At 32.8% G+C, this 25,417-nt stretch overlaps 2 protein-coding genes across 3 annotated transcripts in view; one reads left to right on the forward strand and one right to left on the reverse strand.

The window, feature by feature from the left end:
- Positions 1-587: 587 nt before the first annotated feature.
- Positions 588-25,417, reverse strand: part of LOC145334989 (uncharacterized) — a 155,809-nt gene continuing 130,979 nt past the window's right edge. Inside the window, exons 2-11 of the mRNA XM_080180646.1 lie at positions 8,188-8,266; positions 7,233-7,280; positions 5,271-5,344; positions 4,555-4,692; positions 3,723-3,812; positions 3,437-3,515; positions 3,036-3,107; positions 2,563-2,610; positions 1,949-2,031; positions 588-1,632 (exon numbers count right to left, since the gene is read on the reverse strand). Of these exons, the coding sequence (XP_080036772.1) occupies positions 1,509-1,632; positions 1,949-2,031; positions 2,563-2,610; positions 3,036-3,107; positions 3,437-3,515; positions 3,723-3,812; positions 4,555-4,692; positions 5,271-5,344; positions 7,233-7,280; positions 8,188-8,259 (828 nt within the window). The 5' untranslated portion in view covers positions 8,260-8,266 and the 3' untranslated portion in view covers positions 588-1,508. The remainder of the gene's footprint in view (positions 1,633-1,948; positions 2,032-2,562; positions 2,611-3,035; positions 3,108-3,436; positions 3,516-3,722; positions 3,813-4,554; positions 4,693-5,270; positions 5,345-7,232; positions 7,281-8,187; positions 8,267-25,417) is intronic.
- On the forward strand, positions 9,561-24,279 carry LOC145334977 (kinesin-II 95 kDa subunit-like). 2 transcript variants are annotated; one of them, XM_080180634.1, is made up of 22 exons: positions 9,561-10,450; positions 10,953-11,825; positions 12,168-12,256; positions 12,500-12,701; positions 13,032-13,175; positions 13,462-13,533; positions 14,052-14,145; positions 14,363-14,422; positions 15,474-15,565; positions 15,801-15,941; positions 16,609-16,726; positions 16,993-17,066; positions 17,408-17,484; positions 17,957-18,031; positions 18,314-18,446; positions 18,769-18,905; positions 19,268-19,336; positions 19,684-21,170; positions 21,712-21,821; positions 22,172-23,230; positions 23,498-23,656; positions 24,089-24,279. In XM_080180634.1, the coding sequence occupies exons 1-17, from the start codon at positions 10,409-10,411 to the stop codon at positions 19,293-19,295; spliced, it is 2,451 nt and encodes an 816-aa protein (XP_080036760.1). In that variant the 5' UTR covers positions 9,561-10,408; the 3' UTR covers positions 19,296-19,336; positions 19,684-21,170; positions 21,712-21,821; positions 22,172-23,230; positions 23,498-23,656; positions 24,089-24,279. The 2 variants fall into 2 exon arrangements, with proteins under 2 accessions (XP_080036760.1, XP_080036756.1); XM_080180630.1 differs by having other exon boundaries at positions 22,172-23,656.

Raw genomic sequence — 25,417 nt, forward strand, 5'->3', positions numbered from 1 at the left:
TAAAACTTATTTTATCATCATAAGATATTCTAAGGCCATAACTGTATGTTGGTGCAAATGAAAGGTCTGCAAGCTGCCATGCAAAAATGGGGCCACAGTTTTTAACAGGATTTAATGTTACATGTTAAGTTTCTTGTTGGCGGAAAAACCTGAAAATTAATTTTGGGGTCCCTTGGCTAAATTGTTAATTATCAATCCATTTCAACGACTCTAAATCTAAATGACTGAACAGGAAGCAAAATAAAGGTTTATTTTTCATATTCAATATATATATTTATTGGAAGCATACATAGTTGAAAGATAATATCACATTACATTAACTGGTACAGATGTGTTACAATTATTATTCATTTTTAATTTCTCGAAACTTTAAAGGGTATTTCCTCGAAATGTAATGATTAGGGATCATATCATATTCGTATTATAGACAGATTTCCGCGTATATTGATATAAAAAATTATTAGAATTAGGGGTCTCATCGTATTATAAACAGCTTTCCGCGGATATAGAAATGAAAAAATATAAGATTAAAACCAGTTTGGTTAGCCTAGAGGGGCTGAAGGTCTAGGTTAACAAAAATTGTATCAATTTTATTATTTTTCAGTATGGCAGAGAATCGGTTTTTATCCAGCAGATGCAAAATTAATAACGGATTATTACTTAAATGCACAACTTAGAACTATTCCCTTTAATTACATTAGTATTGACTATGGTTATATAGAATGAGAACAATTTTAAATGAGACATACTTTTTTGAGATTAGTACAATAATGGAATGAGATTTGGAATATATTAATTTCTCTACAAGTATCGCAGCTACTCTAAAATTAGGGTCCGTCTTACAGAGAAACTTACATGTTACTTGCCAATAATAACTAAAACTGCTGCAAAAACTGTTAAATAAACTTATACTTGAAATCATTATTCTTTTGCTGATAACTGTTTTTTTTTAATTAAATTTAGCTCCTCTTTTTTTGTGAGTTGCTCTAGTTGAGAACATATTTTTTTACAAAACATTCCTTCAAATTTGAAATTGTTGATGCTGTGCATCAAATGGATATTTGTGTATTTTCTTTAAACATAATTTGAGACAATTTTTGTTTTAGAACAGTAACGTGCACATGATTTTGGCAGGGATGGAGGCGTGAAGCGATTTTTTGACACCTTACTCAAACCAAAACCGAGTGGGTGTATTATAAACCACAAGAGGGGTGTAATTGTATTTAAGTGTCCTTTAAGATTATCTAGTATCTACTTTATCTATCCCCCCCCCGCTAATTGTCCTCCCTCTAAATGAACAACATTTTCAAAGGTCAAAAAGCGCCCATATTTTTCAACCCCTCCCTTAAACATATGAGATTGTGACGTATTTATTATTTAACCTTAACAAACCCCTTGGGTGTTATAGGGGAAAGTAAAAACTTGTAAAGGGGTGCATTATCCACCACCTTAATTTTGCCAGGGGGGAAGATACACTTCCATTTTGCACGCCCCTGTTTTAAACTCTTTCAATTGAGGAGGGAAAATTCTGCCAATACCAGATTATGATCTGAAGCCTGGGAAACATGATGCCTGATACCTTCCAGCTGCCAGGTAGATAGAAATTCAGTAGAACAGTACACATAATCAACCCTAAAATATAAAATAGTTGCAAAATGTAATGTAAAAAACTGAATTATCCTAAAAATGATCTGAAATACGTAAAATTAAGTCAGTGAAAAGCAGAACTAAAAACCTTAACTAAACCCTTCATGAATCTAGAAGAGCAACATGAGGTTTTTTAAATAGTTGTTAATATTTTGTAATTTGTAGTAAACTTGCAAATAAAATTCAAATAGAAGATGATTTTGTAGACTCAAATCGTATTCAAATCTCATATATAATATTTTCTTTACCTTGACTGATTATTATTATTTTTGAGGCCCTGCTATTTAGAATAGAACCTAACCTTGTATTGAATTTGCTAGTTTCTCTGGGGAGTGGACGTCCTGCCTCTATCCAGCAGTCTCTAAATCCCATCTTATTCATCTCCTTAAAAAAATTACATGTAAATTTAATTCATGCATAAAAAGCTTTCTATCAATATCCCCAAAGTTTTATAATAACGCTTTCTTATTCGATGGTTTAACAACTTTGGGGACGTTAATGAATGTTGAAGCTTTAACATTTAAACCACTAAATGTAATCTACAGAAGGGGTAAATTTGTACAATATCATTGGGGATTTACATAAATTTATCGGCCATTGTATTATCCCTTTAGAATCCTGGGTGCATTCACATAATGTGCCTGCTGAGAACTTATACCTCCATCTACTCATTTTTAAAATAAATCAAAAATTAGGGTGGCTTGGTGGGTGTTTTTACCTGTGCTTAAACCCTGCGGGTGGCTCTAAACCTGTGGTGCCTGTACCAGCAGTGTCATAACCCTACGGGGCCTATACCTGCGGTGCTCTAACCCTACAACATGCTAACAAGTACCAAATATAACTTAACCCAACCTGACTGGAATAAATAAACAAATTTAGCATTGTGACCTACCACTACTCAATTATTTTACTTACATTTGGTACTTTATTACAAGGATGCTGTCTTCCATTGTCAACTCTTTGCTGAATATAAAAATTATCAATCATGAGTCAAAAAAATATGAAGGTTTGCAGCCATTGTTTAATTTATCTAAGTGGGTTACAAAAATAGGAAGTAAGAAAACAGGTGGACAAAATCACCCACTACGATTTGCAGTGATAATATACATAGATTATGAAAACTAAGTATAAAATTCCTAAGCCCTTGTAGGCTTGTATCAACAGTGCAAAACCATACTAGAAATATTGATTATTTTCGAATGTTTCCATAAAATTTTGGTCCTTATTGTCTCAAATTCTTAAGAGTGGTATATATGTTCATCTGTTTACTTTTAGATACTAATGTGGTAATTTACAGAGTACCAGAAGTTTATGCTGTTGGTCAAATTAATTCAATACAATATTTTTTTTTGTATTTTACTAATGAAAAAAACAAAACAATTTTTTACCTTAACAATTTGATCCCATTCTTGGCTGGAATAGTCGGATTCTGTAAGTGTGTTAAAATCTCCTAACCATACCTTTAAAAATTGTTTATTATTTATTAGTAAAAAATATTTGATTTTTATAGGTTTTGTTCCTAATACTCAAGTAACAGTATGTCTCTCTGTATGTAATGTATGACCGCAAGGTCGCCTAAAGGACTGCACAGGTCGTTGAACAATTTTCAGGAAGTTTCATATTGGTACAGGGAAGGAAATTAATGTTATTTTAAAGGAGAGGAGTATGACACCCCACCTTAGAGATATTACCTAAAGACTGAAATTCCCCCCAATTTTTCTAATACAAAAAAAATGGGGGGGGGGAGGACAAACAGAGTTAATCATAATCAGTTTGTTTGTTTTCTAACCTGAGATTCTCTATCGATGAATAGAGGGGTTAAGTCTGATCTAATCTGTTTTATCTCTTCATTTCTCAGATCTGAATACCTAAACAATTTTTTAATGGATTTAGTATATTACTTGGATCTTACACCAGATTATCATGTACTTTAAAAAAGTGAAACTTTTAGCTAAAATAACACTTTACCCCAACCCTCCTCTCCTACTGGATGTTATAATTTGACTATTTCATTGAGGCTTACACGCGGCTTACTCATGGCTGCCGAGCCGAGCCTAATTTGCTTTTCGTCTTACTTAGGGCTAAGATGAATACAGTTGAGATAGAAAGTTGGAATAATATTGTTCTTGTTGCCACTTGCAATGTCAACTCTCACACAAGTGTACCTGAAAAAATAGATATCTATGATACAAAGTTGAACGATGTCTGTCGGTCTCTCTGTCTGTCTGAAGCTTAAGATCTCAGTAACCACTGATCCGATTAGGATCTACTCTTCCGGGAATATACCTACTGGTCCTGTGGTGGTTTCAAGCTATTTTCTTGGGGGATTGGACAACCCCAACCCCCCAACCCCCCAAAATAAAAAAAACAAAAAAATTCTCCCTCAAATTTTTTTTTACTTTTTCTTTTTAAATCTAAAATATGAAAAATTAAGGTTGATCAAACCTCTTTGGGCATAGCCCCTAGAGGCTAGGGGCGAGGTGGCTATTCCTAATATATAAAGTAGTATTCTTTTTTTGTATGTAGCGAAGGATCTCACTAACCATTGGCTTTACAGTGAAGCTTTTGACAGGGCTTGAGATGGTTTTAGGCTATATGTATGGTTTTGGGCCATTTTCTGCCCTTCCATATCCCTTCGAATATAGAGCACCTAGATTCTAAGTGCGCAGCCTCTAGTATATATATGTATATATTTTATGTATGGTTTCAATGCCAGTTGTGCGCAGAGACGTCAGTAACAGGTGTATAGCTTGATTTTTTTCTTTTGTTGGCCCTAAAGAACAGTTATCTTTTTTCATTTAAAAATGCATAAGTCTTCATGAAAACTTATCTTGTTTATATACTACATACAAGTGGCTTAACTACTAGTTGGTATAAAATTATCTTATTTAAAAATTTTATGAGCACCTCGGTCTATTGTATTTATATCCAGGGGCAGGGGTGAGGAGGTGGTGGTAGCACCCCCCATCCTCTTCGAGTTGTCCATCCAGCCCAACCTCTGTCATACTGAAGCCTGATTTACTAAGGATTGCACATTCTCCCCATCTAAATTGAAGTTTTAAGTTTATGATATGAACATGAAGCTTTACTACTACATTTAAATAATTACTTGATTTTTAATTTTTCCCAATCCAATCCCATGCGAAATTATGTCTAAATCAAGGGATTTACAATGAAGATTTAATTAATATTTACAAACTTCCATAAGCACAATTTTATATTTCAAGGAAATTCTTTTTCCTCTATCCTTCTACCTAATACAGAGAGTTATTTTTTTATACCATTAATTAAATATTCTTAAATATTATCTAATACTTTAATAAAGTCTAATAGCTAGAAAATTGCCAATTACAAAAAAATATTTAAATAAAAATGAATGATAGGAGCAATTGAGAGAAACTGCTAGATGTTGATCTGTATAATATTTTTTTGGATGCTTATTTCAAGAAAGGACAAGGGATCAAGATTCTGACAAACAACCCAATTCCCTTTAATTACAGTACAAAACAAATTTTACACCAAAATTACGCCACAAAAATATCCGAATTTTCATAATTTTCAAATAGAATTAATATGCTGATTCACGTCACCTGATTCCTTGTAATTGTATAAATTAAGAATACCTTATGATTTGTGTAAAGGTCGTCTTCCTCATAAACTCCAGCAGGCATGGCAATTCCCAACAAGGGTACACCTCCTTAAATATTTTGTTGTAGCGGTACAAAGTGTCTAAAAAATCAGCTACGAGACGTCATAAAAATGAGGGAGATGAGAGGAGAAGTGGGAAAGAAAACTCCTGAAAAAGATATGGAATAATTCCTTATTTGTATGACGTCACATGGCTGATTTTGAGACACTTTGTCCCGCCACATTTTGTTTCAACACAACATGTATAAAGCCAAAACATTAACAAGGATGACTACATCCATTTGTTGTAAAGCACATTAATAACAAGGATGACAACATCCATAAGTAGCGAAGCACAAAAAATCGTTGATGGGAATACGTACAGGTAGATTTAAAAGGTTTTTACTAAAATCAAGAATAGATTTATTGGATAAAATAAACATGAAACCTTGTTTTATTTTGCATGATGACGATGGTCAAAGTAAATTATATTAAAGATGCTCATAACAATGGGAAAGATTATTTTGTTACTGATATCTCATAAAAGTTTGAAAATTGCATAAAAAAAAACAAAGATATTGGGAAATATGTAAAACATATAAAAAAATAGCCAAAAACCTGATAAAAGGCAGTCTGGCCGTCATGGTTGTTTTATTAAAACGACAAAAAAATTAATTTTTAAATCCTTAACTTAAAAAATTTGGAAAATCGGACCATATACACTGAAGATATGGAAAAAAGTGTTAAATATATAAAAATAGCCTAAAACCTGCCAAAAAGGCAGTCTGGCAGTCATGGTTACTTTGTTTAAAAGACGGGAAATTTAATTTTGATATCTATAACTGAAAAATTTTGAAAATCGGACTATAAACACTGAAGATATGGAGAAAAATGTTAAATATATAAAAAACAGCCTTAAACCTGCTAAAAAGGCAGTCTGGCCATCATGATTGTTTTCTTTTAAAGACGGGAAATTCAATTTTGATATCTATAACTGAAAAGATTTTGAAAATCGGACCATAAACACTGAAGATATGGAGAAAAATGTGAAAAATATAAAAATAGCCTAAAACCTGCTAAAGAGGCAGTCTGGCCCTTATGGTTGTTCCTTTAAACGACGGGAAATTTAATTTTGATATCTGTAACTGAAAAAATTTTGAAAATCGGACCATAAACACTGAAGATATGGAGAAAAATGTGAAAAATATTAAAATAGCCTAAAACCTGCCAAAAATCGGTCCGAACGCCAATGATGTTTTATAGTCAATTGTGCTCCTTAATGATGGGAATGTTGTCAAAAAAATTCAGCATTCTATCTTTTATAGGAGCTGAGTAAATCCCATTTCCCCCATAGCGTTACGGACGGACGGACTGACTGACGGACGGACAAAGTGAATTATAGAGTAGCTTCGCTACTAAAAATAATAATATCAGCTAAACAGAGACAAGTAAAGTAAATGGTCATTGGTAATTAGAATCTTTTAATCTTAGAATAAAAAAAGTAAACACTTTTTGATTATGGGTATTTCTTCTAGGGGCGACTCCTTGGGATGGTTGAGTTACCTTCCCCCAAAACAGATATAAATCTTCCCTGGACATATAGGAAGCTTCCCTGTAAAGAGCAAATCTTATAGGTTCAGGGGCTATAGCGAGATCCTGATTGACAGACACACATACAGACATCCTAGCCTGTTACTTTATATAAGGACTAGTGGATGTTCCTTAATATCTAAGGGCCCTGTACTAAAAGAGGTGAGAAGGAGGCAGAAAAAAGCCTAAAACCATCCCAAGGATGAAATTTAGAAACAGAAAAGCCTAAAACCATCCTGTTATCTATGTGAAGCTTTCATAAAATGGAGAACTCAATCAGTTCAGTAGTTTTTGAAATCTTCAGACAAAAAAACCTTGCTACTTTATATAACAGGATAGATAGATATTTTAGTATTATAAAATTATACCTGTAAGCATAAAAGATCTGGATTATTTTCAGTCACAACCTCAACGACCTGAAAAATAATTGGTCATTCATTTGCAGCAATGTTCTTTTTGGAGGAAATAGTTTACATATACATAAAATAATTATTGAATTAAAGTACACCAAAATAAAAAGCTGGCTAAGCCAGAAAAATTTAATCAAATTTGAAAGTAGATGGATGTATAATCATATTATGCATGTGTTTTTTCTTGGGGGGTGGAGGGGGGGGGGGGGTGTGTGGAAAAAGGTAGATCTTCCAAAATTATCATGTATGTAAACCACCCTTGTAGCGCCCTTCTGCTTGGATTTTTTCATTCTCATTTCTGTAACAGTTAAGCCTATAAATTTAGATTGATCCTGTAACCCTTTCCGAAACTTGCTGGGTGGTTTTTGCCAACATTTTTCTTTAGTGATCATGATTAGGGTTGGGCCGGATACTTTTTTGGCCGGATACCGGATACCGGATATCCGGCTGATTTCAAATGCCGGATATCCGGTAACCGGCCGGATATCCGAACAACGCCGGATATCCGGCAAATATCCGGTTATCCGGCCAAATTACCGGATATCCGGCCGGATAACCGGCCAAATTACCAGATATTTAAGTAGAAAAAAAAATTTCTTCAGAAATCTTATATAAATTTACATAAAGTTAAACTTATTTAGAAAAAATGTTCTTCTAGCTTCAATAATAAGAAAATTATAGTTATTAAAGATTTTAAAAAGCAGAGATTTTTGGTGTAAAGTATAAAAAATTATAGAGCCGGATATCCGGCCGGATAGTTTCAATATCCGGTATCCGGCCGGATATTGAAAATGGCCGGATATCCGGCCGGATATCCGGCCACACCGGATATCCGGCCCAACCCTAATCATGATATTAATGAAAAACAGTGAACTCTTCTGATATTTAAATAAATTATCACTACAACACTTACCCTGTCTAAGTTACTATCAAATTGTTCATCAACCCAACCGTGGACATTATACGTGGCTATCCTAATTTTCATTTTATGCCTGCAATTAATTTTTTTTTAGCTGTGCTTCAGTAGCAACTGACAGCCAATCTTTGAGGACAACAGGCATCGAGCCACCAATGGCATCAGTCTATTACATCCTATAACCGCCAAAGCCGCCAGACAGCTGCATTTATACTTTTGGTCATCTACAAGGAACACAGTAATAGTGTCTGACTGATTTTGACGTAACAAAAAAAATTAGCCAATGAGAGACCACTATAAATTTTACCATTGGTCAATAACGGCCTCTCATTGGCTAAATTTTTTTGTTACGTCATAATCAGTCAGACACTATTACTGTGTTCTCTACAAGTCTTAAGAATTTTGAAGACAGTAAAGTAAATTTTTGGCACCAAACATGATATACCCCCTCCCTCCAAATTAATTGAAAAAAGCTTAAACGTCCTCTCCGTGGTAAAGGAGGGATGTGCCTAATTTGTATTAACCCAAAAAATCATTTCTTCATATCAATATCACGCTCCTGACATAGCAGCATGAAATGAAATATAATATTTTTAACTTCCTTTATATGAACAAAAAGTATGAAAAATGAAATACAAAAATAAGTTTTAATGATAAGATCACATTGCCTACTTTTAACTATATTGAAGCATATATTCAAAGCTAGAAAGGTTACTATAAACTAAACCAACAAAGTCAAGTGCCTACAGTCATAAAATGTACTTTAGAAAACAAAATTTCCAACTACGCCGCACATCATAACTCTTACCCTATAATTTTCTAGTTTTTTCTTCTTGGAAATTGTATAATCTAATTTTTTTTCTTCAAACATCAAATTTACAAATTATATACCTAGCTTGTATTGTGTAATATTTTATCTAAAAATTAAAGTGATTAGATTTTGAGCTTTCTATAAATATATTTGGCTTTCCTCTTTATCTTTATAATAGATGAGTAAAAATAATACCAATATCCGAGTAAGGCCTTTTTTCATAACAAGTCCTTTATGCAATTTTTCTTATATGGAGTAAATTATATAATTAAAAAAAAAAAAATAATTTCTTAAATATTATTTTTAAATGTTTACTTTAATTTTGAAAATATTTTAAAAACAAATCTACAAAACTACATAAAATTTAACACCCCAGAAAGTAATTTTTATCAGGAATTTTTTACTGAAGCTAGCTTTACAAATTCGAATATGAAATTTTATGAAGGTTTGATTTTTAATAAATGTTTCATTTGTTTGAAATATTAAATTTTTGTTCTTGAAATAATATGAAAGTCAGCTTTGTAAAAACTGTACCAAAAAGCAAAAAAATCCGTCAAGTTATTTTGTCAATCAGCTGATTCACGTCGCATATTTTGTCTTGGAAATAAAAAGTTTGCTTATTATTATGCTTGAGCTTGTGTATTGCGTGATTCAATAATTCCCCCTCTTTCCTTTATAGTTATGTGTCATACTAGAGACATAGATAGATAATTGATAAGTAAAAATTCCAGGTAGACAGCAAACGCCGCATATTTCTTTTTTATATTTTGCTCAAGTTTCATATATTTTCTAAATAATTTTAAAATATATGTCTTTGTTTTGATGTAAATTTGTACTTTTGTTTAAGACAAAAATCAATTTTTTTCGTAACAACAATTTGAATTATTAATTAGTTATTTATTAGTCATATTAAGCATAAGTTATTTGCATTTTGATGTTTCATTACTAAATATAAGATTATTAAAATCGTAAATCAAATACATATGTATTCTATTTTAATAGTTTTTAAAAATCTAATTGAATACGCAATATTTATATATATATATTATACCTACCTATTTTGAGCAAGTTTTAAAGCTAGTTGCCCGTGAATTCTTTAAAAAAAAGATCAGAGCCATTAAAGTTGAAGATGATTTTTGATTTTCTATGATGTTTAATTAATTCTGTGGGCAAACCAATCCTGGACAACATATTTGCTACACAGATAAATTAATATTATAATTATTAAGATTCATTATAAAACAACATTGAATATACATTTAATTTTACAAGCTAATAATGACTTTTTATCATGTAGTTATGTATTCTTCATTGATAAAATAAAAATATAATAACCATAGCTCAATTTTTCTTCAGAAAATGCACTAGTTAGATTTTAGTTTAGACAAGGCAAAATAGAAAATAAAAATGAGGACTCCAAGCTCAGCAAAGGCTATGGAATCTGTAAAGGTCAGTATTCGTATTTTCCAGTTGTTGACATGACATGGGTGTTTCTTTTCCTCAATTTTTGCCTTACTTCGATATTTCCTCGGAAGGGAATTAATACAATTAAGGTAATGATATATTCACCTATTTTACGTACGATTAATTGGGGAAACCTAAGAAAAGATACCCATTGAACTTGGTTGAGAATTAAAACTATCTTTTAGTTTATTTAAAGCAACTATATCGACTTTGTTAGATACATATATTATCAAAAAGTTATGTACTTTATAATTCCTATTATTTACTACGCATCTATTAGGTTGAAAAGACAGAATATCCTCGTTTTTTAGTACGGATATATTTTTATATATGCTTGCATGTGTGTGGGATGGTGGAGTGGGGTAGGGGTGGTGTGACTCCAGTAAATAAAAACTTTAAATTGTTAAGTACAGAAATGCACAATTGTAAGACCATTTGCCTTGTTACTTTATAGATTCAGACCTTTTTCATTTATTTCTTTTTGTAGGTCGTTGTTAGGAGTCGGCCTCTGAACGAGAAAGAAATCGACGCAGGACACGAGAGTTGCATCGATGTTTTCCCCGACAGAGGCCTTATCGAGATACGTAACCCGAAACTTGGACCCACAGATCCTATTAAAAATTTCACATTTGATGCAGTTTATGATTGCAACTCTAAACAATATGATCTCTATGCAGAAACCTTTGCGCCCTTGGTAGATGCAGTTTTGGATGGCTTTAACGGGACAATATTCGCGTACGGCCAGACGGGAACCGGCAAAACATACACAATGGAGGGACTGCGCAACGATCCAGAAAAACGGGGCGTTATTCCCAACTCGTTCGAGCATATTTTTAGCCACATTGCAAAGTCTGTGAACCAACAATACTTGGTTCGAGCTAGTTATCTGGAAATATATCAGGAAGAGGTACGAGATTTGTTATCCAAAACTTTGGGTAAATATTTGGAGCTTAAAGAACGACCAGACACTGGTGTTTATGTCAAGGATTTGTCCTCGTTTGTTTGCAAGTCTGTTTCGGAAATAGAACATGTAATGTCTGTAGGCAACCAAAATCGTGCCGTCGGGCCGACAAACATGAATGAACATAGTTCACGTAGCCATGCTATTTTTATAATAACTGTGGAATGTAGCGAGCCGGATGATGAAGGAAATAGCCGAATCCGGGTCGGAAAGCTGAATATGGTCGATTTAGCTGGCAGCGAACGGCAGGCCAAGACTGGAGCTACCGGTGACAGGCTGAAAGAGGCGACAAAGATCAATTTGAGTTTGTCTGCGCTTGGTAATGTTATTTCCGCGTTGATCGATGGTAAATCTACCCATGTGCCATATAGAGATAGCAAGCTTACCAGACTTCTACAGGTAGTACTAACATTTATTTAACCCGCGACTGTGGCGTAACACGTAGAACATCCGCTCGTTGTCGGGAAGGTGATAGTTTCGAATCCCGGCTCAACACCACGTATTAACTAAAGACTGAAGGATGTTTATTATGCTGCTAGGGGCTATTCTACACCCTTAAAATTGCAAGAATAATATAAAGTCCTTAATTTAATCCTACAATGACAATTAAATATTCTATAGTACATTGCCATCTATTTACACATACCTAGTAAGTTACAAATACATAGCTTTTGCAAATAAAATTAAACTAATTTTAGAGTATAAATGTTGTTTTGTTGTAATTTTTTCCTTTCTACTTAGGACAGCTTAGGAGGTAACGCAAAAACTGTGATGGTCGCTAATCTCGGCCCAGCTAGTTACAATTATGATGAGACTTTAACCACTCTAAGGTAAATAAATGTAGAAGATTTATGGGTAGCTAATTTTTTCTAAATATTGATAATACGGTACTATTGTAATATATGCTTTCACAAAGAGAAACTATTAAATCTATTAAAAACTCACAATTTTGAAATTCACAAAAAAACAGATAGGTAGTTACAATTAAAGCCTAGTTCTTTTATTTTATGAGAATATTTAAAGGATTTCGAATCAAGGCAGGTATCTAGATTTGAGCGTTTATTTCGTTTTAGATATGCAAACAGGGCAAAGAATATAAAGAACAAGCCCCGTGTCAATGAAGATCCCAAGGATGCCTTACTCAGAGAATTTCAGCTAGAGATTGCAAGACTTAAAGCTCAGATCAATGAGAAAGGTGTGGGAATGAAAAAGGAAAAGAAGAAGAAAAAGAAAAAACTAAATAGCAATGTGAAGCCAGTTAATCAAATTGAAAAGGTATGAAAAGAACTTTCAGTTATATTATTTATTAGGGTTATACGATAGAATAAAAGTTGTGATTTTTTTCCTTTGCCTAATTAAATCAAGCTGTGTTAGGGATATTTACCAACTTAGGATCATTAAGAAAAGTTAACTTTGGATGTAAAAAGATTTGGTTTTACAGTCAATCTCTAACTTTTTTATCTTAACATTATTGTTTAGAACAAATAAACACATATATTCCATAATCTTTAGGTTTTACATAACACTGTTAAAAATTCAATTCATTATCAATAAAAAAATACCTACCCATATACTTATACATTTTCACATAGAATTTAATTTTAGAGTGGGCTTCAACTTGGTGACGATGCTACAAGTAGTGTCAACAGTGTCAATGGTGGTGGAGAGAATGCCAAGGAGAAAACTGTTGAAGAAATTGTGGAAATATCTGAAGAGGAGTCGGAATATGAATCTGATGATGATCCAGATCAGGAATGTCATTGTATCTGATTGTGACAAATACACAATACACATACACAAACAAAAATGGGAGGGTGGGTAATTTTTTGTAGGGGTCATACCTTCTTGAATGGTGTAGGTACCCTCCCCCCAAAATAGTTTAAATCTTCCCTGGTCCTATGAGAAGCTTCACTATAAAAGAGATCCATATATTTTCCCTGTTAGTAATTAGTGATATCCTTCAATATGAAATTTTGTTTAAATACCTACCTAAAGTACAAAATCCTAAACATTATCTTACTTTGACACGACTAAACAGGACGATGGAAACCAGAATGATGAAGAAACTTCCATAAAAGAGATTGCCGAAAAACTTTCTGTTGAAAAGGTAACAATGATTTTTATTTTTAATGCATTTATTTGTTAACATATTAACTAAAAAAATACTAAGGGTCAATGCTGGAAGATGCTTAGAATCACTTGCTCTGGTTCGTGGATAGTTTTTTTTTGATAAAAATGCAAATACACTTCTGTCATTATTTAAAATGATTAAATCCCGATTTGATATTCAGTTTTGTTAACTGGAAACTAATCTGCATGGAATAAAGAAATCTTATAAAAAAACTAAAACATGTAGGTATCAAGTGAGCACTATTATACAGCTTATACCAACAATGAAATTAATTCGGAAAAAAATCACGAAACCTATACGTGTTTTTCAGCTGTCGTTGGGGGGCAATACATCGTAAAATTGACGACCTCTCCATTTGCCCCCCAAATATTATTTTATATTTATTTCGCTTGTTGGTTATACCTTATACCTGACTATTATACTTTAGAAGTTTTTTGTATCGTCGATTTTTTTTCTTGAATTTTATTTAAGAATGTATTATACCTGTACAATAGGAGTTGCTTGAAAGTGACACGACTCTGTTAGCGGAGGAGAAGGAGAAGTTATTGAAGGAGATGAGGCACAAGGAGGCCATGCTTGCCAGAGAAAAACAGGGATGAAAATAATTCAAATTCGCAGCTTCTTTTACTTTATAAATAACCTTAAACCTGCCCATTATGATCAAATTAAATCATCTAAAACGTTTTAAATATTCTAACTAGGTTACAGATAAATTTTGCAATTTATTTTCTCTATTCATAGAAGATAGAAATAAAAACAAAAATAAGATTCCTTTAACAATCAAAATTATGATTATTTTCATTGGAACAGGAGAAAGAAAAGCTTATGCAAAAGATCCAAGCAATGGAGAGTAAACTACTTACTGGTTTGTATTCGTTTCATTCTTGTTTTCAAATATTAGAAACACAGCTTCTCTAATGTTTGGATGTGTATGAGAAACATATTTTTATAACTTCCTTTATTCCTTGTGTCAAATAAAAGTTTATTCTTTTTTCTCTGTGGAGTGCGCATCACATACTTATTATTAACCCTTCCCTTTGAATGTCTTTTCTGTTTTGTGATAGTTCAACCGATCTTAACCTAACCTTAATCTTTTCGTACATTATTACATTATTGTTCTTTGGCTAATTTTTCTTTTCTGTAGTTGTATTATCTACTTTTGTATTTTAAAAGTTAAGTTTTGTTTAAGTAGATATTGAATTAAATTATTCCAACTTACAAATTGCCCTAAAACATTTTTTCAGCTTGAAAAAAATAGATCTATTTGTTGCGCATTAAACTCGTATTTTCCGCATAAAATATTCTGTGGACAGTTGAATAAACATTTAACAAGGACGATTATGTTACTTTGTTTCGTAGCTGAGTTAAATTAAAGAAACACGATGTCTGTAGATTTAGATATCCCTAACCGCCGCTGGGCTGATGTGGTTCTCCTTTTCAGTGAAGCTTCTTTTACGTTAAAGGAAGTTTTTTTCAAAGTGAAATCGTCTCCCAAAAGTTTTCTTTTTAAAATTGAAAGTTAGGGTCGAAGCTCCCCTCTTCCCTCCATCCTTAAGAGGATCTTTGTGATTAATAGAGTGGCAACGTTTAAAGCATTTGAAGCTATGAATGTCAGAAATTTGTTGTGACGTTTTTCTTGTTAATACAGAGTATTTTTTTTTTCTCTTTAAATTACATTTGAATTAAAGAAATTTGAAAGTCGGTGTCTTTCAAATTATAAGCAAACATATGTAAAATGTCGAAAAATTTGAGGTATTTGATATCTAAGGGTTCTAACATATCTAAATTTACGATCAAAGCAACGAAACAATCCAAATTATTGAAAAGCTTTACTTTTAATAAGTTATCAAGGTAATGGGTTCTGTACTGGGTAGGTAATGTGTTGTAAGTTTTTTTTTACATTTTTTAAATTTTAGGCGGGGGCAAGACAATGATAGATCACACAAACGAGCAACAGCGCACATTAGAACAGAAACGCGCAGAGTTGGCCGCGAGACGGGCTACAGAGGTAAAGTTGCAATTCTAGTTTTATATCATCACGCAACCTTTTGATTAAAAATATTTAAGCAGTGTATATTTTCCAAAATTCTTCCCTCCCCCACACAGGAATAAAATCAAGATATTTCGATTTTTAAAAATATAAATTAGGGACAGAAATAGAGAGGGGTTGGGGGGAAAAAATATATATACCTATCCTTGTAATCTTTTTAAAAATATCCTTTATTTTATTATTATTATTCCAGGTGGAGGTAGCCAGGAAACTGGAAGAGCAAGAGGAGAAAGGAGAAGAACTGGAGAAAACCTACTCCAGTCTCCAGCAAGAAGTGGAGGTCAAGACGAGGAAACTTAGAAAGATGTTCTCTAAGTTGCAGTCTGTGAAACAGGTACCTATGGGTTGTTGGTGGGAGATCATAAGATCAATAGGGTTGTTGGTTGAAGATTTAGTTCGAACAGGGTTTCAAATTCCAACTTGCTTTGAACAAAGTTGCCAGATTTCTTGAATGAATGAACTTTTAAAAAAAATATTTGTTTGACCATAGGTAGGTACTCATTTCGCTAATTTTAGCGTAACAAATGTTTTTACTGTGTGCAATGTGATTGGTTTAGATGAAACAACATTGTTATGATATCAACCTTGTCTTATTGTAATGCAAAGCTTGTTGTTTACATAAATGATTGCAAAATTTTTGTCAGGAGCTCATTTTTTTGTCATGGCCTGTGTTCTATGTATTTACTTCTATCAAAATGATTTTTAAATTAGAATTTAAAGAAATTTTTCTCTAGTATCTTCTATTATATTATGAATTGAACATAAAAAAAAATTGAAAAAAAGTTACTTTTGATGATTATTTTAAATTGGATTAGGTTAAAAAAAGGTTATAAGAGCCGGGATACTATTCCGTAGTGTTAGGTTCACTGAGGATTTAAAAATTCCATTTCAGGGGTTGAAAATAAGTTTTTCTTCCTCAAAAATGGACAATAAGGGGAGGGAGTCGATGGTCAAGAAAGAAGTTTGAGGGAAAGCCCCATTATATCAATCTTCTTACTTAGGAAATTGTGGATGTAACAGAAGAATATAATAGAGATAGAAGAGACCTGGAACTAACACAAGAAGAACTTCTTAAAGAATTAAAACTTAAATATCTCATCATTGAAAACTTTATTCCTGGTAAGATTTTGCAAGTTGGTTAGGTATTATTTTATTTTGTTTGAAACATTAATTTTAATGGATTAAATATGACAAATCTTAAGTTTCTTTTAAAAAAGCAAGGATTATAGACTTGTGTGTTCTTTTTGAATTTTGTTGTGCAATATCACTAAGAAATGTTTTAATTACACTAAGAAAAAGAGTACCATGACATTTAGAATAACACGAAATTTTTCTGCAAATAGCTTTTACAAATGCAAAATTATTATTTTGATTAATCTAATTAGGTGAAGAAAAAGAGAAGATATTAGGACGGGCTAGGTTTGATGAAGAAGAAGATATCTGGAAACTTGGACCATCAAGGAACTTCAATTTTACTTAATAGATTAAAAGATTTATTTATTATTAAACTAGTTGTTTCTCCCCAAGCCCTTAGAGGAGAGAGGGGGATGTCAATAGCTTATAACCATCACAAGATATTTATAAAGCTTACCTGATAATTATAACCATTTCAAAACAACAATTTATGATATCATTAGCTTCAGACAAATAAAACCTTATTACTTTGTATTATAGGATACCAATATCGGCTATAACATGCAGAGACTAAAAATAGGAAACGGAAGTGAAATATATAAAAAAACATTTGTGAGTTATGTACTTTTCTTCGAGTTTTAGTAAAATTAAAGCATTATCATTGCTAGGCCTACGTCTGGCCCTCTTGGAAAGCGTCCAGTATCCGCTGCTGGAGCCAGAAGACCTGTTTCTGAGTATGCCAGGTATAACGTTCAACTCATGCCTCGACCCTAGGTTGGGAAGGTTTTAGGTTCTAATCACGTCTATGAATGGTGCAAGAAATGTCTCTATAGCTGCTATGTTATGCGAATGACATGTTATTAATTGGAGGAATGTTTTTGTCTTTAAACAGGCGCAACTCATTGCTTTGGAGTAAGGGCTGGTTGTCTTAAAAATGTTGGCCAACTAATTAGCTATTCAATACGGTGTCTAGAAACACCAAAATAAGGTCAACTGCGTCCTTTATTAACCATATTTTTTTACCTACTATTTTATTATGATATACAGTAATAGGCATTTATTCAATATCTAACTATAACACGGTTCAAGTTAGAATTGTGAAAATACTATCCCTTCATATTTCAATTAATCTAACAGTCACAGAGATCTTTGTAGACATACCTACTATTTGTTATTTTGTTTAAAGTGTCTAATAATAATAATTTGTTTATCAAGAATGCTTGGGAGCATAGGAGGGAATCCACGGTACAGAGGAGAGAATATTATGCGCCTAAACCTTGATCATCCTGCCAGGAAAACATTTATTTTATTTACAAATATAACAAGGACAATCATTTCTATAATAGGCAAAGCAATAGGCAATAAGTTAAAAAATTTTGTATTAATATTGAAGCATATTTTTTCCAGGTGATTTGTAAATGAACAATATCATGTAAAAAAAATAATTATTACACCTGCTTAAAATCTAATGCTCTGTAATTCATTCTTCTAACCATTTTTTTGCTTATGACGTTGTAGCTTTTAAAGGTAAAGTTGTCCTTGTTTAAGTTAAATGTTAATGTTTAAATTGTGCAGAACTACCCGTGATTACGAGGGGCCCAGTGTAGCTCCCCGTGTGCAAGCAGCCCTGGACGCGGCTATGAACAATGTTGAAGAGGATATTGATATTGACGCACTTGCCATCAGCAATACGTTCCAAGTTAAGGTAGGATACTTCTCAGTTTGGATATATATCTTGTGTGTTGTTCTTAGAGGTAAGATAGAGTTTGAATGGGAATTAACTCCAGTACTAGAAGAACATTGAAATATGATTTTGAAATAGGCAAATGTTTTTATTTGACTGCTGTGCTTACGCTAACGTAACAAAACTTACTCAAAAGTATTTGAAAATTACCTAATGAATCAAGTTCAGCTCGATTCCATGGATATTGAACTTTATAGGTATTATTTTTTACTTAAATGGAATTGTTGGTTCTTTGTCTGTTTTTCTAACATTAAAAAAATAAAAAACACTTATTTTCTTACAGGGAACAAGAAAAGAGAAAAGCAAAAAGGCGCGGCGTCCCAAGTCCAGCCGTTCTGGCGGGAGCGGGGGCGTGAACGGGAATGGCGGCGGTATGAATGGAAGCAGCACCGGTTCTTCGGGGCGGAAAGTAAACTATCCAGGAATATATCGTAAAAGTTTTTCGCTTATTTTAATTTTTTCCCCAAAAAATGTTATTAATAATTTTGTTTGGTTGAATGTTATAATTGAAATAAAAATACTTTAGGTAGGTATCATTTCATCATTTGTGTTAGGTATTCTTAAAATATGAAATAGAAGTTTTAAAAAAACTGAATCTGCCACTTTACAAGAGGGACAAAGTTGTTCTTTCCCTCAAAGTGTTTAGGGAGCACATAAGTTCCCCTTTATTTTCAATTTATTTATAAAAACGGTAGTGGATAATGGGCAATCACCAATAAACTAAAGATTTACTAAGATTTTGAAATAAAGAATAAACCTAAACTTTTACAATTTGTTTTTTTAGAATCCCGAGGTCTGGTCCCTAAGTGATCAGGCTGGACTACTCTGGAAGCCAGGGCAGCCATTGTCAGGTTCAGGTCCTACCATGCATTTTAAGTATAAATAATAAATAAACATAATATATTAAGGTTATTTAATCTTTTAAAAGTGTTTGTCCTTGCCTCTGCCGTTCCTGGTATAAAAGGTTTACTTACTTACCTATTAAGAGAAACTTTGTCTTTATCACTGTCAATATGTAACAGATGCAGTTTATCAAAGCTATTGTTGTTAATTTTCAATATATTTTACTTTTGACTTAAAATATATGTCTGTTTTCACTGTATCCCAATTCACCATACTTTTTTCGCTTTGTTCAACTTGTATTTTCTATTTAATTCATTTTACAATGGCAAATAATGCATGGTATTAAAAATACTAGGAACCCAAATAATTTTACAAATCCATCAGCAACCAACCTTTGTTATGAGACTGTAATTCAATGTGATAGTGAGAATAATTATCAACACCTCCATGAGAACTCTGACGTATTTTTTGAAGATGACATGGTGCATTCTTCTATGACAGACTCATCCTTGTGGGATGAGAAATTCTTGTCTGATTGTCCAACCCATGAAGATACAATAATGACAGGTTCTGGAGAATCCATGTTTTTGTCGGAAGATTGGGGCTCACAAAAACATAAAAGATCCTCAAAATCTCGCCGACGACCACGCCATCGTGGCAAAAAGCTAAGGTCCTCCAAAGTTCTCTCTTGGAAAGATTCGGACTTGTCAAGTTCATCAGAAAATTTAAGCATCTCCACTATCCTCGACCTCACTGAGTCACAGTCATTTGCCTGCCAGGTTGATCCAGCAGATATTGACCTGGCAAATAAATCAATCCACCAGAATCCTGACAACGGCCAACCTCCGTGTACAGTCATCAGTCAACCTTTATTATCATTTACACCAACAGCGAATTGTATTAATTCATTTTTAATTAAACTTTGGATCTTTGGTTTGCTTTGCAAGCTTCTTCTGGTTGTAACAGAACTCCTGTTGCTACCCGCAATCAATTACTTTAAATAAACAAATTAAAAACACTTCTTAAAAAATGTGAAATGAACTTGTTTGTGAAAAGAAGGAAAATAGTTTTGTTTTGTTATATCTTGTATTATTATTGAAACACAAAGCACTGAAGAATATGCAAATGAATAATGTGTATTGCTAGCACAAACTATTTATATTAAATTATTTATTGCATTCTATGAACTAGAATGCTGTTACTATTAAGTTCACTATTAAAGTAAATTCACAAGAAAACTTCTGCTAGCACGTGCACACTTACACAATAGTAATCCTGGCTGTGTTAAGCTGTTGGGTCGGTATGCATTCCTTTGTCCTTCCAGTTCAACTAACAAGTGAGATAGAATGTAAATGTGAGTACCACTGCCCATGCCTGCAACTTTAAACCTTTGTCCTGTTTTAAAGATTACTACCTACATAATATTTCTGCATATTTACAAATAAACGAACTGAACAGTTCTGCTGACTGGAACACCTGTTTTATTCTGCACCTCAAATTAATACCATTTGCTTTTCAGCGAAAGCCAACACATTCTCCAATTTGCTGGATTCCTCAGCGCACCTGCTCACAGTTACCCTACCTGCCTGTTTGCCTGCCTGCCTGCCCTACCTGACCGCTAGCTCTGGTCTCCACGAGTAGTCCCTGTCTCTGTTGTCCCGTGCTGCTTCTAACGCCAAGCGTCCTACCAGATATTGTAATGATATTATTATCATGTCCCCATGCTTCTTGTATTGTTGTCTATACTCCTAAGGATTAAGGATAAATAAGTACCTAGGAACCTGGAATAAGGTTTAGAAAATAGTGAAGATTCATGTATTTGAAATTTAAGAGAAACCATCAGTAAGGGGGGGGGGGAAGTTTTGACACATTTGCGTAAACAGGGAGCATAGGCTTTATCTTTGGACTGAGAGGATAGGTTATTAGGGATAAAATCATTCTTATATGATGAATTTTCCCAAGTTTTAAGATTTTTTGGATAGGCCTCCAGGTTCCGGAGCTCCAGGCCTCCAGGTCCTCTCTGTACAGGTAAAAATTAAAAAAATAAATTTTTTTTTTAAGAGTTAGAAGTCAACCTATGAAACAAAATATGCATATTTTTGAATGTTATTCACATATTTTAAGAAAAAAATGCAAATTTTGTTTCATAAGTTGACTTCTAACTCTTCAAAAAAAATTTTTTTTTCATTTTTACCTGTACAGAGAGGACCTGAAGGCCTGGAGCTCCGGAACCTGGAGGCCTATCCAAAAATTCTTAAAACTTGGGAAAATTCATCATATAAGAATGATTTTATCCCTAATAACCTATCCTCTCAGTCCAAAGATAAAGCCTATGCTCCCTGTTTACGCAAATGTGTCAAAACTTCCCCCCCCCCTTGTTTAGCTTTTATGTTATTGCTGTAACCTCACTCTAGTCAAATGTTTTAAGTTTACACTTAACAATTTCAAGACAAATATTTGTTAATTTTGTTAACTCTCTAATTTATCTACCTAGTCATATCAATGATCTCATTTTTTACGTTTTTATACTTGTTTATTTACATTTTTTCTTATCTTGATATATTTAACTTAACCAAAGAGAATACCTAAGATTTATTTAGTTAGTTTTATTATGACAAGGGATGGCAATATAAGGCTTTTTTTTCTTATTTGGATTCAGATTATTATTGTTGGTCTGAAATTGGCAGATTAATCTGAATCGGATTCGTATTCTTGACGAGTCCGTGCAAAATTTTTTGTTATAAATACAGATTCTCATCGGAATGCCATCTCCGATTATTACCTTCGTAAAAGTAATTTACAATTTTCTCATTTATTACATTTTTATTATGATATAGGTATAGGTAGCTTTTAATAAAACCATAAAATTATAAATCCATCAAAATGTAATTTATAACCTTTAAAAACAGGAATGAACGAAAAGTATGATACTTTAACCTTAAGATATTTTCACAACTAATATCAACTTTTTTCTTTGAATACTTTCTGTAAATACCAATTTAAATTACTACTACATTTAAACTATAAGAGTGACATTAATATAAAATAAGAAACATTGGGTCTACTGCAGTTCACGGTAAAATATTGCTGGTAACGAATATTGCTAAAAATCTATGAATTCTAAAGGCTGCTAGCTGCCAAACGGCTGAACGTACAAATCATACCCGCACACCATTTTAAGTGGTATAAGAAGGCCTTCAAATAATCTGGAATAGCCAAGATCCAATGATGCACAGGGAAAGCTTCACTGAAGAAAAAACACGTAAAATAGGCCTTTTTCGCGCATTTCTCTGCACTGCGAGATAATTATGCATTATTGATTTATGGCTTTTCCAGATTATTTGTAGGCCTTCTTATGCCGCTTAGAACAGTGTGCGGGCAAGATCTGTACGTTCAGCCGTTTGGCAGCTAGCAGCCTTTTAAATTCATAGATTTTTAGCAATATTCGTTTCCAGCAATATTTTACCGTGAACTGCAGTAGATCCGAAACATTTTCTTGTAATGTCACAACCCTCGGTGCTTTTTAACATACAATCATTTGCATTTATAATTGTTTCTGTGAAGAAAAAACATGTCTAGTCATAAAAAAAATAACCTTGTCACAAGCTGAGATGGGGATAGAATTCAGCGATTTTAATCTATTTTGATAATTTTAAATCCTCCCACAACAACCCTTTTCTGATACAGAGTTTATTAATATCTTCACAAATTTTACTAAAATTAAAAATGAAAAACAATCGCTGAGTATATAATTCCCCTTCTCTGGACATAAGAAATATTTCACATTATTATATCACTCTGTAATGTATTATGAATGGATTTATGGTTGTAGCTTTATAAAAAATCAATATTAAACCTGTGTAAGCATAGTATTAAACTATTTTTAAAGACAAAGATAAAGGGTTCTGAAAAGCTATTAATAAGAGAAGTCTAAATATTTTATTTTTTATTTCATTTTTTTGTTCATAAATACAAAATAGTTTTTCAAATATTAATTTTCGTTGTTTTAAACAAATAAAGCAAGTAATGTTTAGTTAAATACAGATTACTTTAGGGGTTTGTAATCAAAATCATCCTTCCTTTTTTATACTGCAAATTGTTTTCTTTATATGGTTTGTGCAATTTTCAAAAGTAAAATGAAATCTTATTGAACAAATATTGCTTTACAGAATCTTTATGTCTTATTCTAAATTCTACTAATGTTGAATCATTTATTAAGCTGCAGTCAAAAACTCCTTTCTCTGACTAATTCTCTGATATTTCAGAACATCTTTTTTTCTGATAATGTATGGTACACACAACAGGATGTGAAAATGACGTGATATTAGGTAGAATTTGTTAGCAGATTTGCTGTATTTACATTTACTCTGTACGGAAGTCATACTCTTATCTGAAAAACTTATTTGTAGTTTTCTTTCTAATCCATTAAATTCATTAAATCAATCTATTTTATAAATATCTTTTTGTCAAAACTACCTTCAAAATATTTGTTGAGAAAAATATTAATTTTTACATCAGACTCTTAAATTACACTGGTATCCAAAGTTTTATATCCATGTCATAATAAAAACCTGGATTTATTTCGTAAAATGATTTAATCTTCAGAAGGGGTCATTATTGGATAATTGCAAAATGTACACTCATTTATCGTTGGTCTTGTCCTTTAAGATTCCTGATTTTATCATTTCTTAGAAGTTGGTAATGATTTATTTTGAACGTTTTTATCAAAAATTAAACAATATTAATAAATTATTTTTCAGGAGCCTTGGGCCCTTTGTGGCCAAACCCACAATAACAGCAAAGAAAGAAAAAACAACCATGTGGCCAAAACCACCCACATTCTCTGCATAAATCTGGAGGCCAAAATAAACTAGAAAAAATAACATATATGAAAAACATTTGAAGCCACAGTAGGAAAAAAAATATAATAAGTGGTGAGTGGAAAGAAAAATATATGAAAATGGCATCACCATCTCCACGACCTGTCATATCTACCTCAGAAAAGAAGGACCTGGATAAGGTAATTTTATCAGTATTTTACTTATTTTGGCGGTTTCCCATAAAAGTATCTAGACGATCATTGAAAGCAACACCTTCTCCTCTTATTTGAAATAAATTGAAAATATGGAAGGTAGTTTTTTTTCTCATGATTTTATGTTTTACGAATAAACCTGTTCTGTAAATCTTCCGTCTGAATAGCAAATATTCTTGTTTGTTGGCGGTTTCTGGTGCTGTATTATCTTTTATTATTTACAAAAATCTGCACTTGGTAGAATTTACCTCAAACATTTTTTTTCAGTTCACGAAGAACCTGTCGAACAAAGTTGTGCAGGCAGTTGTACAGTCCAGGTTGGGGGAGAAAGTGAGTGTTCCCTCCCAGCCAGACACTTCAGGGGGCACTTCATGGTACAACCTGGCAATCAAGGACATCAATGAGGTACAAATAGTTTTGCCCCTCCTCCACATCCAATAATAAAAAAACAAACATTTTAACTAGGTTAATTATGGAATAGGGGCTAAATAAGTAAGTCACCATGATCAAAATTTTATATGAAATAAGAAGTTTCGAACAGAAAATATCAGTTTATAAAAAGGTTATGGTAAAAATACAACTGCTTTGAATGTGTGATTGTGTGAGTAAATGTTTTCACATTTGATTTATTTTGAAACAAGCCAGTACCTAATCAATCTTAAAAAATCCGCATACAATGTTTATTAATACGATGTTATTGTAAGGTCTTATCAGAAACAAAGAAGGCTTTATCTGGTCAGCTGCCAAGTCCCGGCAGGCCTCTGGTGGTGGAAATATCCCTAAAGACAGCTGAGGGTGACTCAATGGTCCTGGAATGGTGGCGGCTGGCGGTTGTTGCAGGCGGTGATCCACAGGTATATAATTATGCAGATGTAATCAATAAGTGAATTGATTCGAGGGAATAAAATGTTGTTGAAGTTTTTTGATTTTGGGGTCTGTTTTAGCATGAATGAAGACATGACTAGTCTAGCTTCAGGCTTTAAGACATACATTGATGTATAATAATAATCAGAAGAGGTGGTGTGACTTGAAATATTAGAACTTGCCTTCAATAACT

The sequence above is a fragment of the Acartia tonsa genome, chromosome 2 (assembly GCF_053477335.1).
Source record: "Acartia tonsa isolate MP-2025a chromosome 2, ASM5347733v1, whole genome shotgun sequence".
Classification (NCBI taxonomy): domain Eukaryota; kingdom Metazoa; phylum Arthropoda; class Copepoda; order Calanoida; family Acartiidae; genus Acartia; species Acartia tonsa.